General features: G+C 43.2%; 1 protein-coding gene and 1 pseudogene across 2 annotated transcripts; both read left to right on the top strand.

Moving 5' to 3' along the window:
- The first annotated feature begins 6,464 nt into the window (after positions 1 to 6,464).
- On the top strand, positions 6,465 to 8,046 carry LOC122109184 (annotated as a pseudogene).
- Positions 8,047 to 8,139: 93 nt separating this feature from the next.
- On the top strand, positions 8,140 to 14,536 carry Dusp12 (dual specificity phosphatase 12). Of its 2 annotated transcripts, XM_042681786.1 has the most exons (6): positions 8,140 to 8,504; positions 9,713 to 9,826; positions 10,400 to 10,518; positions 11,063 to 11,159; positions 11,946 to 12,129; positions 14,131 to 14,536. In XM_042681786.1, the coding sequence occupies exons 1-6, from the start codon at positions 8,164 to 8,166 to the stop codon at positions 14,290 to 14,292; spliced, it is 1,017 nt and encodes a 338-aa protein (XP_042537720.1). In that variant the 5' UTR covers positions 8,140 to 8,163; the 3' UTR covers positions 14,293 to 14,536. The 2 variants fall into 2 exon arrangements, with proteins under 2 accessions (XP_042537720.1, XP_042537722.1); XM_042681788.1 differs by lacking the exon at positions 11,946 to 12,129.
- The last annotated feature ends 241 nt before the right edge of the window (positions 14,537 to 14,777 follow it).

Here is a 14,777-nt window from a genome sequence, read left to right as displayed (position 1 = left end):
TGCTAAAATGTTACTCTTTGGTAACAACTGGAATGCAAAAGAAGCCCCAAGGGTTGAGACATTGAATAAGGAAGCCTCTGGTTACTTTCTGAATTTCATTTGCTTGAGGAAGTGTGGAAAGACAGGGTCTCTGAAAAATGCAATCCAGCAAATCTAGACACAGAACAGGGAACATCTGTAGTCTCCCTTGTCCACTCATCTGATTTTCTGTTTAATAGTTTCTCTTTGAGCCAGATAGGGAACTGAGAACATGACCTAAGTATCATTAACCAGTTCCTGCTCCAGAACTTCTCGGAAGGACAAACAGCTAGATGTGATGAGTTTGCAACTGCTGGATGGTGGTTGGGAATGCTGTGTGTAAGGCAAGGAAAGGTGTCATTGCACAATGAGGTGCTTCTATTCTGAACAGAATCTTGAAGTAAGTGCCTTTCTATGGAAGGATGACACATCTTTCCAACAACATTGACCTCTAAATTACTCATTGAAACTGGAGATGTGATTGTAGTAAGGGAGATGGTTAAGATCCCATCATCCTTAATTTTCATGGACTGGTTTCATGAAGTGATTCATCTTTTCACCAACTTATCCAAATCATCAGTCATTTCTTCCAGGTGCTCCATCTTGGCTCTAGCCATTCTTGTTCCATATTCTCTTTGAACTCCTGCTGCTGCTGTGGAATAGTGTGTTGCTAATTAATTCTTACTACAACATTGTCCTTATTTTGTAGAGGAAGGAACTGAGACTTAGAGAAATCAAATGACTTTCTTAAAGACTGTGATAATAACTGGATCTTGCATGGCTAGATGCAGCCTGGGATTCAGGACAGTTTTTGTTTGTTTGTTTGTTTGTTTTGACCTTTAGACCATGTCCTTTTCAAGACAATGCTAAATCTGAATGACTCACTTTCTAGGTATCCACCTACTATCACAAAAAAGAAACAAATATCTTTTCTATTACCTATTTATATTTTATTCAGCTTTTTTATTTTAGAATCTCAAAGTTCATACCATGCATTTCTCTTATAATTGTCCTAGATCTTTTATATTAATAAGAGCACAACTGCAAAAATCAACAACCATTTACTGATACCACAGTGAGTGCCAACAATGGTAGAAACAGAATGAGGAATTTTTCTCTGGAGCATGATAGAGCAGTGAAGGGACTTAAAAGAAGATATTTCCAGGGCTGGGGAGTTGGCTCAGTGGTAGAGCGCTTGCCTTGCATGCATGAGGCCCTGGGTTTGGTTCCTCAGCACCACATAAGCAGAAGAAAGAAAAAAAGCCGGAAGTGGCACTGTGGCTCAAGTGGTAGAGTGCTAGCCTTGAGCTGAAGAGCTGAGGGACAGAGTTCAGGCCCCATGACTGGACCAAAAAAAAAAAAAAAAAGAAATTTCCCTGTCCATTACTTGGCCGAGATATACACTTAAGGCAAATAGTTTCTTCCTTCACTTCTTCCCTCCTCCCTCTCTCTCTCCCCTCCTTCCTTCCTTCCTTCCATCCTTCCTCCATCCCTCCTTCTCCCTCCCTCCCTCTTTCTTTCGTTCTTTCTTTCTTTGTCATGAGGCTTGAACTCAAGGCCTGTCCCTGAGCTCTTTTACTCAGGGCTAGCACTCTACCACGTTGAGCCACAGCTCTACTTCTGATTTTTGAGTGGTTGATTGGCAATGAGTCTCATGGACTTTTCTCCCTGGGCTGTCATCAAGCCATGATCCTCAGGTCTCAGCACCTGAGTAGCTAGGATTACAGGTATGAGCCATTGGCACCTGGCTCTATGGCAAATATTCCTGAAATGATAATTATATGTCACAGTGTGACTATGTTCTAGAAACAAACCCAAATTTAAGAAACACCAGAAGAGTGAGCATGTCATGGTAGAATGGATAAGGTCTTCCCTCAGCTTTCCAGTTTCTGTGCAAACTCACACGTCCTTGAGGTCCTCTCATGAAAAGCATTTCAGGGTGTTTCATAAAAAGGAGAGTATCACAAGGTGACAGTTTTAACAAAACTATATTTTAGCAAGACAGGATTACAGTAAGGAGAAATAGAAACAGAGAAACATCCTGTTCCCCATGCAGGATATTGGAATTAAAGACTCAAAAATGTTGGGCCCCATCTGTAGCTCTTACACTTTCTGAGCTGTAAGAATATAGTGATCATATCAGCTAGCAGTTCTGAGTCTTTAGATAATTCTTTTGAGAGGGAGAGGTCCATCCAAACAGAAGTAACTTTCAGGACTTCCTTTTGCCGGTCTACTCATTCTTGAAGGCTTCCATTTTATCATTTAGATACTTAGTAGCTAGGATTACAGGCATGGAGTCACCAGCTCCTGACATCTCCTAATCTTTTTTTTTTAATTGTGAAAATACTGTACAGAGGGGTTACAATTACATGGGCAAGATAATGAGTACATTTCTTATCAAGCATTGTAGCCTCCTCCTTTGTTTCCCCTTCCCATCCCTTCCCATCCTCCTCCCGCCTCTCCACCCAATACTCCCCCCTCCTCCCCCACCAAAGTTGTAAAGTTCATTTTTGACAATCTCCTAATCTTTTAACTTAACTTTAAAAAGAAGATTTAATGGAGGGAACTGATTTGCCTTTTCAGTTTACTTCTTATCTTTAACTTCTGATTCTGGCTCTTTTGATATTTTCTAAAATTAATTTTAATTTCCAAGCCAGAATAATCATAGCTGGAGATCTGTAAAGTCAAGGCTCAGTGTCAGCCTGCACAGAAAAGTCAGGGAGACTTAATTTCAATTACCCAACAAATGCCAGCCATGCACAATAAAGCTAGAAAGCTGAGTAAGAGATGAGGTCCTGACTTTGAGCTCTGTCTCCTCATCTATCTATCCTCTCTCAAGAAAGCTGAGTGATGGGTATAATCATGAGGTCAGTTGTGTCACATAAACTTAAAGCATACGTGATAATTTATTGACAGGATGCATCAAGATCCCACTCTTCTTCACATTCTTCTTTGAGCTTACATTTTACTTTTCTTGCAGGCTGGCATATTTTCATTCCCATAATAAAGAAGTTATGTGGAGTGGGGGGTGGGGAATGTGAGGAGGGAGATATATTTTTCTTTTTATTTTTTGGGTCCAGTCGTAGGCCTGAACTCTGGGCCTGGGCGCTGTCCCTCAGCTCTTCACCTCAAGGCTAGCACTCTACCACTTGAGCCAAGCGCCACTTCCAGCTTTTCTTTTTCTTCTGCTTATGTGGTGCTGAGGAATCTAACTCAGGGCCTCATGCATGCAAGGCAAGCGCTCTACCACTGAGCCACCTTCCCAGCCCATGGGAGATATATTTTCAAAACAGCAAATGGCGCTATCTAGTGGTTCAAAGCACAAATTAGCCAATATTAAAGATCAGGAATTTATGCCTGCTAATGTTTAGCCATGTTCTGTGAATGTTCAACAGCTATTCAGATAAGTCTCCTTTCCTTATTTTTGCAAAAGATTACAGTCACTTTATGGAGTGAAGAAAGTAAGCTCAACCAGGCACCAGTACCTCAGGCCTGTAATCCTTGTTACTCAAGAGACTGAGATATGAGGCTTAAGGTTCAAAGCCAGTTGGGGGGTAGGGGGAGCATACAAATCAGAGAAACTCTCATCTACAATTAACTAGCAAAAATGCTGGGACTGGAGGCATGATTCAAGTGGTGGAGCTCAAACCATGAGCAGAAAAACGCCAAGCCTTTTGCTCAAGACCTTGAGGTCAAGTCCCAACACTGGCACAAATAAAAGTAAGAAAGAGTGGTATCATGTTTATCATGTAAACCTGGCTCACAGAAACAATCACCATGAACAGTTTTAATAGTTATGTAACAGTATCAACAGTTTTATGTAAATCTCAGTATTTTCATTTAATGTGCATATATGTATTTATTAAAATAAATGGATCCAGATTTTTTTTCTCATGCCAGTTCTGGAGCTTGAACTCAGGTATTGGACATTGTCCTAAGATCTTTTTTCCTCAAAGTTAGCATCCTACCACTTCATCCACAGCTCTAGTTCTGGCTTTTTGGTGGTTAATTGAAGATAAGAGTCACAGAATTTTCTGCCCCGGCTGGCTTGGAACCATGATCCTTTGAACTCAGCCTCCTGAGTAGCTAGGATTACAGGTACGAGCCACCAGTGCCTGGCTATACTTGCTATGTAAGACTGATTTTTTTAATCACATAGGTAGAATGGATGTAGGTAGAGTAAGACTTCCTTATTCTTCCTTCATACTTGCATAAAATATCGAGTGGATAAAACTACTCTTTCAACCAATCTATTACTTGTGATTACAGTGTTTTAGTTTTTCACTGTTAAGGATAACAAAAGCTGTATTGATGACCACCAAGATCATATGGTTTTTTTTTTAATTCTCCCAGCAACAATGTGTGACGTAAATATTTCTCAAAAGGAAGCCTCCTTAAGTTTGGTGTTCATGGATTTTATTGGGGGCTAGTCAGATGGGCATGTGTAACTACCCTTAAGTGCTTGGTCTTCAACCACTCTGAGGTCAAACTGATACAGCATTGCTATATAAAACATAAAACCTACCTTTATCCATAGTCAAATTGATTTAGTATAGCCCAGGGAGATGGCCTAGGGCTAGTTGCCCAGTCTACAGGCCTTTCTTTTTTTTTTTTTTAAATTTTATTTTATTTTATTTGAGAACATACTGTACAGAGGGGTTACAATTACATGGGCAGGATAATGCATACATTTCTTACCAAGCATTGCAGCGTCCTCCTTTGTTTACCCTTCACCTCCCTTCCCAGCCTCCCCCCTCCCCCCCACCCAATCCTTCCCCTACAGGCCTTTCTTTGGAATGTTCAAGGCTTGAGAAACCAGTCTTCAGTCTTCTTCTACTGATTTATGTTTATTATTTTATGTATATATATGTATATGTATGCATTATGTATTATGTATTTTGGTGCCATACTAGGGCTTGATCTCAGGACCTCTGGCTCTTGCTTAGCTTTTTTGCTTAAGACATAATACTTGACAAACACCTCTACTTCCAGATTTTTGATGGCTTATTGGAGATAAGTGTCTGGGGATTTTTCTACTAGACTGGCTTCAAACTACCATTTGTGATCCTCAGATCTCACCTTCCTGAGCAGCTATGATTACAGGTCTGAGCCACCAGTGCCCAGCTGTTACTTCCTACCAATTACAGATTTAGTACTTCTCTATCTTTCTCTTCTTATAGATAAGATTTATTAAGATATTTTTGGACTAGAGGCATGGTTCAAGTGGTAGAATATCTGCCTACCAAGCTCAAGGCCCTGAGTTCAAATCTTAGTGCTGACAAAAAAGATACCATATTCAGTTATAGAATTAGCCTCCCTTAACTTCTTGATAGCATCCAATCTAGAGCAAAGCCAAGCTTCATTAAACCCTGTCTAAAATAAGCACCTAATAAGAAAGCCCAATCCTCCTAACAAGTCTTACTGTGATGCCCTGAATTCTCCTTTGTTTTCAGGGTTGAGTAAGAAAGCTAGACTGTTGTAGTACAGGTCAGAATCCAGGCGATCTTTGGCTGGAAGACATTGACATTCAATAGGAGTTAATACCTTCAGAATAAGTCTTAATGGCCAGGCACTGGTGGCTCATTCCTGTAATTCTAGCTACTCAGGAGACTGAGATCTGAGGGTCACAAAGCCAGCCTGATCAGGAAAGACTGTGAGACTCTTATCTCCAATTAACTACCGGAAAACAGGAAGTGAAGCTATGGCTCAAAGTGGTAGAGTGCTACCCTTGAACAAAAAGGAGCTATAGGGTAGTGCCTGGGCTCTGAGTTCAAGCCCTATGATGCCCCTCCCCCCCCCCAAAATCATCCCAATTAAAAGTGGGGTGGGGAAAATAGTCAAAAGAGGAAAAATTAAAATTTAATCACTAAAAAAGTTCTACTTCAAATGCATGAAATAATGCCACTGAGTTGGTGGGATCCTCATTTCAAATCTGAGTTCAGTTGCTCCTGAGGCCTTTTCCCTGAAACTTTTCTTTCTTTTTGTTTTTTGTTATGAGGGGCCTGGGGGCTTGAACTCAGGGCCTAGATGCTGACTCTGAGACCCCCACCTTTTTTTTTGAAAGATTATTATAAGTTTTATTGGAGGGGCCATATCTCCCTGGGAGAGGGAGCACATGGCGTCTGCCCCTATCCAATGGCAGGTAGGTCTGGGGGGAGAAAGTGAGGGCAGAAGTGAGCAAACTAGGTCTGGGCAGAAGAGGGAGTGGCCAGCTGCATGGCGAAAACTCTAGGGTAGGGAGGAGCTCAGGTCTCAGTGTAGCTGAGGAACAAAAGTGGAGATAATACTAACAGGCCAGACATGCCATAAAAATTCTTTTTAGAGGAACTCAGAAATCTTCCGAAGTCAGTCTTTATCTTGTCTTCTGTCTGAATGTTTTCTGTATTCCAGGGATCGATCCATCTGGAACAGTGTAGATAATGAGGAGTGGATGCACTTGATAACCTATGCACTACTTTGCCTGCACCGGCAGACTCCAGCTCATGGCCTGGGCCGCCACTGTGGCCAAGTCCTCCGCCTCCTCTGCTGGCCTGTGCTGCCTTGGCTGCGCGCTACACCTTCTCTTCTGCTTCACCCAGGTGGCTGCCACCATCTTCTTGGGCTGGAACGTCCACCATATCCCCGGTGAGGACCAGCAGGCCTGGCACAGCCAACAGGACTTCTCCAGGCAGCGTGGAGAGCGGAGCCAGGGCTTGCAGGGTGTCCAGCAAAAGGTGCAGTCTCTGCAAGCCACATTTGGACCTTCCAGTCCATCTTGAGAAGCTCCCAGCATAAGCAGGACCTCACGGAGAAGGTGTCTAAGCAAGGAGAGAGTGAGATCACCTGCATCTGTGAAATCCTACAGAAGCTGCCAAACAAGGTCCTCTACCTCTTGGACAACATCCATGTGGCCAAAGATGCCCGCGAGTGTGCCTTCACGCCCCTGGAGAACACGGTGGAGGAGCCGCTGACAGAGCTCACCAAGTCCATCAACGACAACATCGCCATCTTCACCCAAGTCCAGAAGAGGAGCCAGGAGGAAATTAACATCAGGGTAAAGGTTGCCTCTTTGGAAGAATACAAGGAGTACAAACAGGAGCTGAAGGCCCTAAAGGAAGAGGTGGAGGAGATACAGACCTATGTGAAGTCTAGGAACATGGGAGGCCCTGAGGGACTAGCTGCAAACCAGAGTCAGACATCTACACAGAGGTGTGGGAACTGGTGAGACTCAAGCAGGAGCAGCAGGTGTTCCAGGAGGCGGCAGACACCTTCCTACAAGCCTTTTCGGAAAAACTCCTCCAATCCAAAGTAGTCCGCCTCCCACCTCCCACCTCCCCCAGTAGATCAGAAGGCTGGAAGAAGAGCTATGCCAGCTGAAGGCCGAGGCCCAGGGGCCCCAGGAAGATGTGATTTCTGAAGCTTCGATGCCTTAGATGCACTCCAGAAGAAAAATCAGGGACTGGACTCCAGGCTCCAGAGTGTAGAGGATGGAGTCCATTCAATTCAGGTGGTTCTCTGTGCTTCAGACCCAGAGCCTAGAATCACTCCTGTCTAAGAGCCTGGAGCATGAACAGCGCCAGGGACGCCTGAAAGCCCGGGGTCCTTCCCCAGGGTGGACAAGGACACGCTGGCTGGCACGTGAGGATCCTGGGGGAGGCCCAGCTGGCTCTCTATAGTGACATGGAGGACCTGAAGAGAAGTGTGGGTGAACTACCCAGCACCATGGAGTCTCTTCAGAAGGTGCAGGAGCAGGTTCACACGCTGCTCAGCTAGGACCAGGCCCAGGCCGCCTGGTCTGCCTCCTCAGGAGTTCCTGGTCAACCTTGCTTCTCTAGACAACCTAAAATCCTCAGTGAGTTAAGTGGGATTGGGCTTGAAGACGCTCAGGACTGCTGTGGACAGTTTGGTCACTTACTTGGTCGGAATTGAAACCATCGAGAATCAGCCAAGGGTTTGTAAGATGACCTGAGGAATGATCTAGATACATTGGCTCTAACCTTAGCTGTAATTATTCCCGCTGCCCACGTGGTCCTCCTGTGGCGCTGCTGAGTCGCCCACGGGGAAGGGGGGCGGGGAAGAAGAGGTGGCGGGGCACAGGAGAGGGATGTTCTAGCCCACCTCCCCTCTGTGGTAGAAGCTCGCAGCTGTCTGGCTTCCTGCGCTGCCATGTTGGAAGCTCCGGGCCCAAGCGATGGCTTGGACCGTGGGAACGCGGGCGCCAGTGGGGCCAGCTACTCCGGACAGATGCTGCAGGTGCGGCCCGGGCTGTATCTGGGTGGAGCGGCGGCCGTTGCGGAGCCAGCTCGCCTGAGGGAGGCCGGCATCACCGCCTTGCTGACGGTGGACTCGGAGCCCCGTTTCCCGGCGGGGGCGGGGTTCGAGGGTCTCCGCAGCCTCTTCGTACCGGCGCTGGACCAACCCGAGACCGACCTGCTCAGCCACCTGGACCGGTGCGTGGCCTTCATCGGCCAGGCCCGTGCCGAGGGCCGTGGAGTGTTGGTGCACTGGTGAGTGTTCACCGTGTCTCCCTCCGGCCTGCCCCAGTCCACCCCCAGCGGCCGAGGCCTCAGGGAGAGGACGAGGGGCAGGCATAGCTGCAGACCCTTTTGTGCCTCAGAGAGGAGGGGTCCGGAGGCGCAACCCTGAGTCATGCGTTGTCCCTGTAGCAACAGATTAGGGGAAAAAATGTTATTAAAAAAATACGGCCGTGCGCTGGTGCCTCACGCCTAAAATCCTAGCTACTCAAGAGGCCGAGATCCGAGGATCACGGTTCAAAGACAGCCTGGGCCGGAAAGTCGGTGGGACTCTTATCTCCGGTAAACCACTCACAAAACCGGAAGTGGCGCTGTGGCTCAAGCGCTAGCCTTGAGCTGAAGAGCTGAGGGACAGTGCCCAGGCCCAGAGTTCAGAAAGTCCCACAACTGACCGCCCCCCCCCCCCCCCAAAAAATACACATTTGCAGTCCTAGCTACCCTGGAGGCTGAGATCTTGAGGATCACAGATGGAAGTCAGCAGGCAGAAAAGTTAAAGAGATTCCTATCTCCAGTTAACCACTGGGGGAAAAAAGTTTAACCCCCATGACTGTCTCACACACACACACTGGAAATAGAGTTCACCACTTCCCAGGACCGACACACACTGTCAGGCACCCGCACCAAAGTCTCTGCATTCTAAAGGGTTTATAGAGACACTCCTATGATTATAGAGCTGATCAGATGTTGGGTCTGCTGGAGCCATTACCAAAACTTAGACATTTTTACAGTGACTTTTTAAAAATGAATTTTATTGTTATAAAGGTGAAAGACAGGTAAATGAATAAACATAAAGAAAAAAAACAGCAACAAAGAAAAATACCTTGTTTCCATTTCTTGGAGTTCATTTCAATAAATATTATTTTATATGATCAGATGCACATAGATATTGTGCCTTTTTGTTCCTCTCTTAAGAATATCCTCCTTTAGTCTCATCGTGTGTGAATATACAGTGATTATTTTGAGCAGGTTATACGTTCACATTATTCAGAATTGAAAAGAAATAAAGAAATGAAATAGTTTTTGTGTACATTGGTAGTATTTCAGATGCAGTGGATTTATTGAAATAGAATGTAGAAATGCAGTAGACCTGAACTTTACCATAAATCAGGGGCTGGAGTTTGTCTTTTTTTTTTTTTTAATTATTGCTATTTGCCATTTTATTTTGAAGGTCTGTTTTTCAGTCATGCAGGAGTCAGTCGAAGTGTAGCTGTAGTGACTGCTTTTATGATGAAGACTGACCAACTTAGCTTTGAAAAAGCCTATGAAAACCTCCAAACTATTAAACCAGAAGCTAGGTGAGTATTTTGTTCTAGTAATAATCTTACCTTTTTTTTTTTTTCTTTTTGTCAGTCATGGGTTTGGGCCTGGGTGCTGTCCCTGAGCTCTTCAGCTCAAGGCAAGTGCTCTACCACTCGAGCCACAGTGCCACTTCCGGCTTTCTGGTGGTTAATTGGAGCTAAGAGCCTAATGGACTTTCCTGCCTGGCCTGTCTTTGAACCGTGATCCTCAGATCTCAGCTTCCTAAGTAGCTAGGATAACAGGCATGAGTCACTGGCTCCAGGCATGTAATGGGGTTCTATTTAAGAAATTTAGCTGAGTGCGGATGGCTTACACTAGTAATACTAGTAATCTTAGCTCAGAAGGCTGAGATCTGAGGATGGTGATTTGAAGCCAGCCCTGGCAGGAAGATCCATGAGACTCTACCTGCAATTAGCCATCAAAAAGCCATAAGTGGAGCTATGGTTCAAGTGATAGAGTACTAGACTTGAGCAAAAATGCTCTGGAGCAGCACTCAGGCCCTGAGTAAACCCCAAACGGGCACCAAAAAAAAAGAGAAACTTGACCTTTATATTTGTTGGTTATTACAGGATGAATGAGGGGTTTGAGCAGCAGCTGAAGTTATACCACGTGATGGGAAATGAGGTGGATACTTCTAGTGCTATTTATAAGCAATATCGTTTGCAAAAGGTTACAGAGAAGTATCCAGGTAATAATAATTGTTGGTTTATATTGGGCTCTTTTTTTTTTGTTGTTAACTAATTTTTTTTTTGGTTAACTAATTTTTTAACCTTCAACTGGTTGTAAATTTAACATATTCACTATGTATCCAGTGCTTCTTGACCACAGTCATCCTTTCCATCATGTTCCCCATTCCCTAGAACAGACCCTTTTTAGATATAATTTATGAGGACATTAACTATGTCATCTCACTTTTCTAGCAATCCTGTGAGATACATCTGTTGTTGGTTTTCTTTCTTTCTTTCTTTCTTTTTTTGTTTGTTTTTTAACTGGTTTAGGCATTATAAAGGGCAAGGCTGGGATTTGAAATTAGGCAGTCTGGCCTAGAACTCAAGATTTACTGTTTTCCTACCTCATCCTCATTTTCTGATACAGGCTTTTTAATTTATTTTTATGTTTTTTGCTTAAGTCTTGAGTTTAGCACTTGTTGCCTCAGTTTGGCATTTGAATTTTGTCTGAAAATGCAGAATGCTGATTTTGGCAAATGGATACATTTTAATTATGTCTTGTAGAATTGCAGAATTTACCTCAAGAACTCTTTGCTGTTGACCCAACCACCATTTCACAAGGATTAAAAGATGAAATTCTCTATAAATGTAGAAAGTGCAGGTAAAATATTTATTCTTTTCTTTGGAGAATTTGTTTCAGCAGCTGAAAAATATGTTTTCTTTTTTGTTTTTGTAGGAAGAGTTAAATTGAATACTATAGAAATTTCAAAATAAAATTTATTGTTGAGAAGAATTCAGATTCTTAAAAGTAAAAAGAAGTTAGGCACTGGTGACTCACACCTGCAATCCTAGATACTCAGGAGGTTGACATCTGAGGATTGTGATTTGAATCCAGCCAGGCAGGAAAGTTTGTGAGACTTTTAACTCCAATTAAACACCAGAAAGCCAGACGTGGAGCTGTGGCTCAAAGTGATAAGAGTGCTAGCCCTGAGTGAAAAAGCTCAGGGACAGTGCCCAGGCTCTTTAAAGCCCCATGACTACCAAAAAAAGTAAAAGTAGCTGGGCATGGGTGGCTCATGCTTATAATCTGACCTGAAGAGGCTGTTATCTGAGGATTGCAATTCTGAAGACAGCTTGGGCAGGAAAATCCATTAACCTAATTAACCATCAAAATTAGTAGAGTTGTGACTGAAGTGGTAGAGTGCTAGCTTTGAGTGGAAAAAGCTCAGAGACAGTGCCCAAGACCATCAAAACAAACAAACACAAAAAAACAACAACAAAAGTAATCATCATCAGATTATATTGATTATTGAAAATTTAGCATAATCATTATTTTTTTAAGAAATAATGCAGATTTCATGCTGCTTCTTTTTTTTTTTAGATTTCATGCTTTAAAAAAAAATCTTTTTAGAAGTTATAAATGTTTTTATCTGTTTGGGGGTTGTAGGCGATCTTTATTCCGAAGTTCAAGTATTTTGGATCATAATGAAGGAAGTGGACCTATAGCCTTTGCCCACAAGAGAACACCGTCTTTCATGCTTACCACAGGGACTCAGTCTCAGTGTACATCTTATTTCATTGAACCTGTACAGTGGATGGAATCTACTTTGTTGGGAGTGATAGATGGACAGGTGAGAACATTTTATTTTCTAGAATTACATTGTATCATGTATATTTAGTTTTTTTGCATTTTGCAAATTTTTTCAACAGTAGTTTACTGCATTTTAACTCCTTTCTTTCTGAAGATTATACTTTTCTAGTACAGGTAAGGCTGCAACAAATGAATTTTTTTTTTCTTTTTTTTGAGTCCAGTCGTGGGGCCTGAACTCTGGGCCTGGGCGCTGTCCCTCAGCTCTTCAGCTCAAGGCTAATGCTCTACCACTTGAGCCATAGCACCACTTCTGGCTTTTTTGTTTTTGCTTATGTGGTGCTGAGGAATCAAACCCAGGGCCTCATGCATGCAAGGCAAGCACTCTACCACTGAGGCACCTTCCCAGCCCCCTAATTTTTTTCTTTTAGTTTTGGATGTTTGGAATGGAGCATGTAGTCTACCACTGCTGCCCCATCCCCCAAATAAAGTTTTGTTTTTTTTTTTTTTGCCAGTTTTGGGGCTTGAACTCAGGGCCTGGGTGCTTTCTTTGAGCTTCTCTGTGCTCAAGGGTAGTGCCCTAGCCCTTGAGACACAGTGGCACTTCCACTTTTTCTGATTATTGGAGATAAGAGTCTCATAGACTTTCCTGCATGGGCTGGCTTCAAACCGAAAACCTCAGATCTCAGCCTCCTGAGTAGCTAGCATTACAGGCATGAGCCACTGGCACCCAGCTAAAAGTATTTTTTTAAGACCAGCTGATTCACTAGGCACTGGTGACTCATGCTTGTAATATTTAGGAGTATGAGACCCGAAGATGGAGATTTGAAGCCAGTCTGGACAAAAAACTCTTTGAGATTCTTACCTCCAGTTAACCAGCAAAAGGCTGACAGTGAAGTTGTTTGCTAGGTTAATGCCACACCTCCAGCCTTGTTTTGTTATTCTTTGAGAAATGTTTCCTTATGTAATTTAGGTTAGCCTCAAACTTGTGATTCCCCTGCCTTATCCTTCCGTGATAAGGTCTTTATCACGACCCTTGGCTCAGTCTTACAAATTTGAGAAGTGGTATGGTTAACTGCAAAGTTTATAGTAGATACCTTATGAAACTTTTACTGCATTATCTCATTACAAGAATAAAATAGTTATATAAAATAGGGACAGCAAATAATATTTGTAATTTATACATGGAGAGCCTTAGTTGATGTATTTATTCAGAAGGTGTTACTATATATTCCAATCCACATGGCCAGATGAAGTTGCTTTTTTTTGGGCGGGGAGGGGGGAGGGGGGGTCTGTTCATGGGGCCTGAACTCTGGGCCTGGGTGCTGTTCCTAAGTTTCTTTTTTTTTTGGTCCAGTTGTGGGGCCGAACTCTGGGCCTGGGCGCTGTCCCTCAGCTCTTCAGCTCAAGGCTAGCGCCCTAACACTTGAGCCACAGCACCACTTCTGGCTTTTTTCTTTTTGCTTATGTGGTGCTGAGGAATTGAACCCAGGGCCTCAGGCATGCAAGGCAAGTGCTCTACCACTGAGCCACCTTCCCAGCCCCCTAAGTTTCTTTTACTCAAGGCTAGCGCCTCTACCACTTGAGCTACAACTCCACTTGGGTCTTTTTCAGTGACTCTACCACTTGAGCTATAACTCCACTTGGGGCTTTTTGGTGGTTCCTTGGATTTAAGAGCTGATAGATGTTCCTGCCCAGGCTGGCTTTGAATTGTGATCCTTAGATGTCAGCCTCCTAAATATCTAGGATTACAAGCATGAGCCACAAGCTCCTGGCTCCCACAGATTTCTTTAACTGACTCTCAAGCTTCAGCTTTTTCCCTTAACAATCTGGGATTTATTTGTTCCTCCTGAGTACAAAAATCTCTCTTGTGTAGTAATTATAGTTTATGATATATTTCAGCAAATTTGCAGTGCATTCTGTCTCACTGCTTAGATTGAAGATAGGAGCCATGTAGCCTATTTTTATATCTTGCATCATCAAAAATAGTTGTATATTTTGTATGAAACTGAATGGCTGAACTAACACATTTGCTTTATTTCAGCTACTTTGCCCAAAATGCAGTGCCAAGTTGGGTTCCTTCAACTGGTATGGTGAACAGTGCTCATGTGGCAGATGGATAACTCCTGCGTTCCAAATACACAAGAACAGAGTGGACGAAATGAAAACGCTGCCAGTTTTGGGATCACAAACAAGAAAAGTTTGAGCTGTGTCATTTTGGTGACTTGGAAAGAAACTTGTTGATTTGTTTATTATTCATGGCAGATAATCTATTTTTTTAAGCCAACATTACATTTGGAATGTGAGAAGACAAAATCCCTTGATGTGGAATGGAAACTATGCTTTTTTTTTTTAGCTTATTACAATGTTGGTGGACTATTTCACATGGAAAACAAAGCTTTTGGTTCATGTTTTGTTTGATTTGATATTAAAATCTTTTATAATCGAGATACTTTCTGTGCCTAATGTATTTTAATTAAAAACATTTTTTTTGTGTGCAATGTTGCAAGAGATTGAGCCCCATGGCTGTAAGCATGCTAGGCAAATGTTTTACCACTGAACTACCTCATCTACCTCTCTCCTCTCTTTCTCTCTCTCTTCTTGCTCTCTTTCTGTGTGTGTGTGTGTGTGTGTGTGTGTGTACATATATGTATCTTAATTAATTTTTTTTGGTACCAGTCCTGAGGTTTG

This window comes from Dipodomys spectabilis, unplaced genomic scaffold (genome assembly GCF_019054845.1).
Source record: "Dipodomys spectabilis isolate Male_0828 unplaced genomic scaffold, ASM1905484v1 ptg000069l, whole genome shotgun sequence".
Lineage (NCBI taxonomy): Eukaryota > Metazoa > Chordata > Mammalia > Rodentia > Heteromyidae > Dipodomys > Dipodomys spectabilis.
This window is presented reverse-complemented; position numbering and strand designations above follow the sequence as displayed.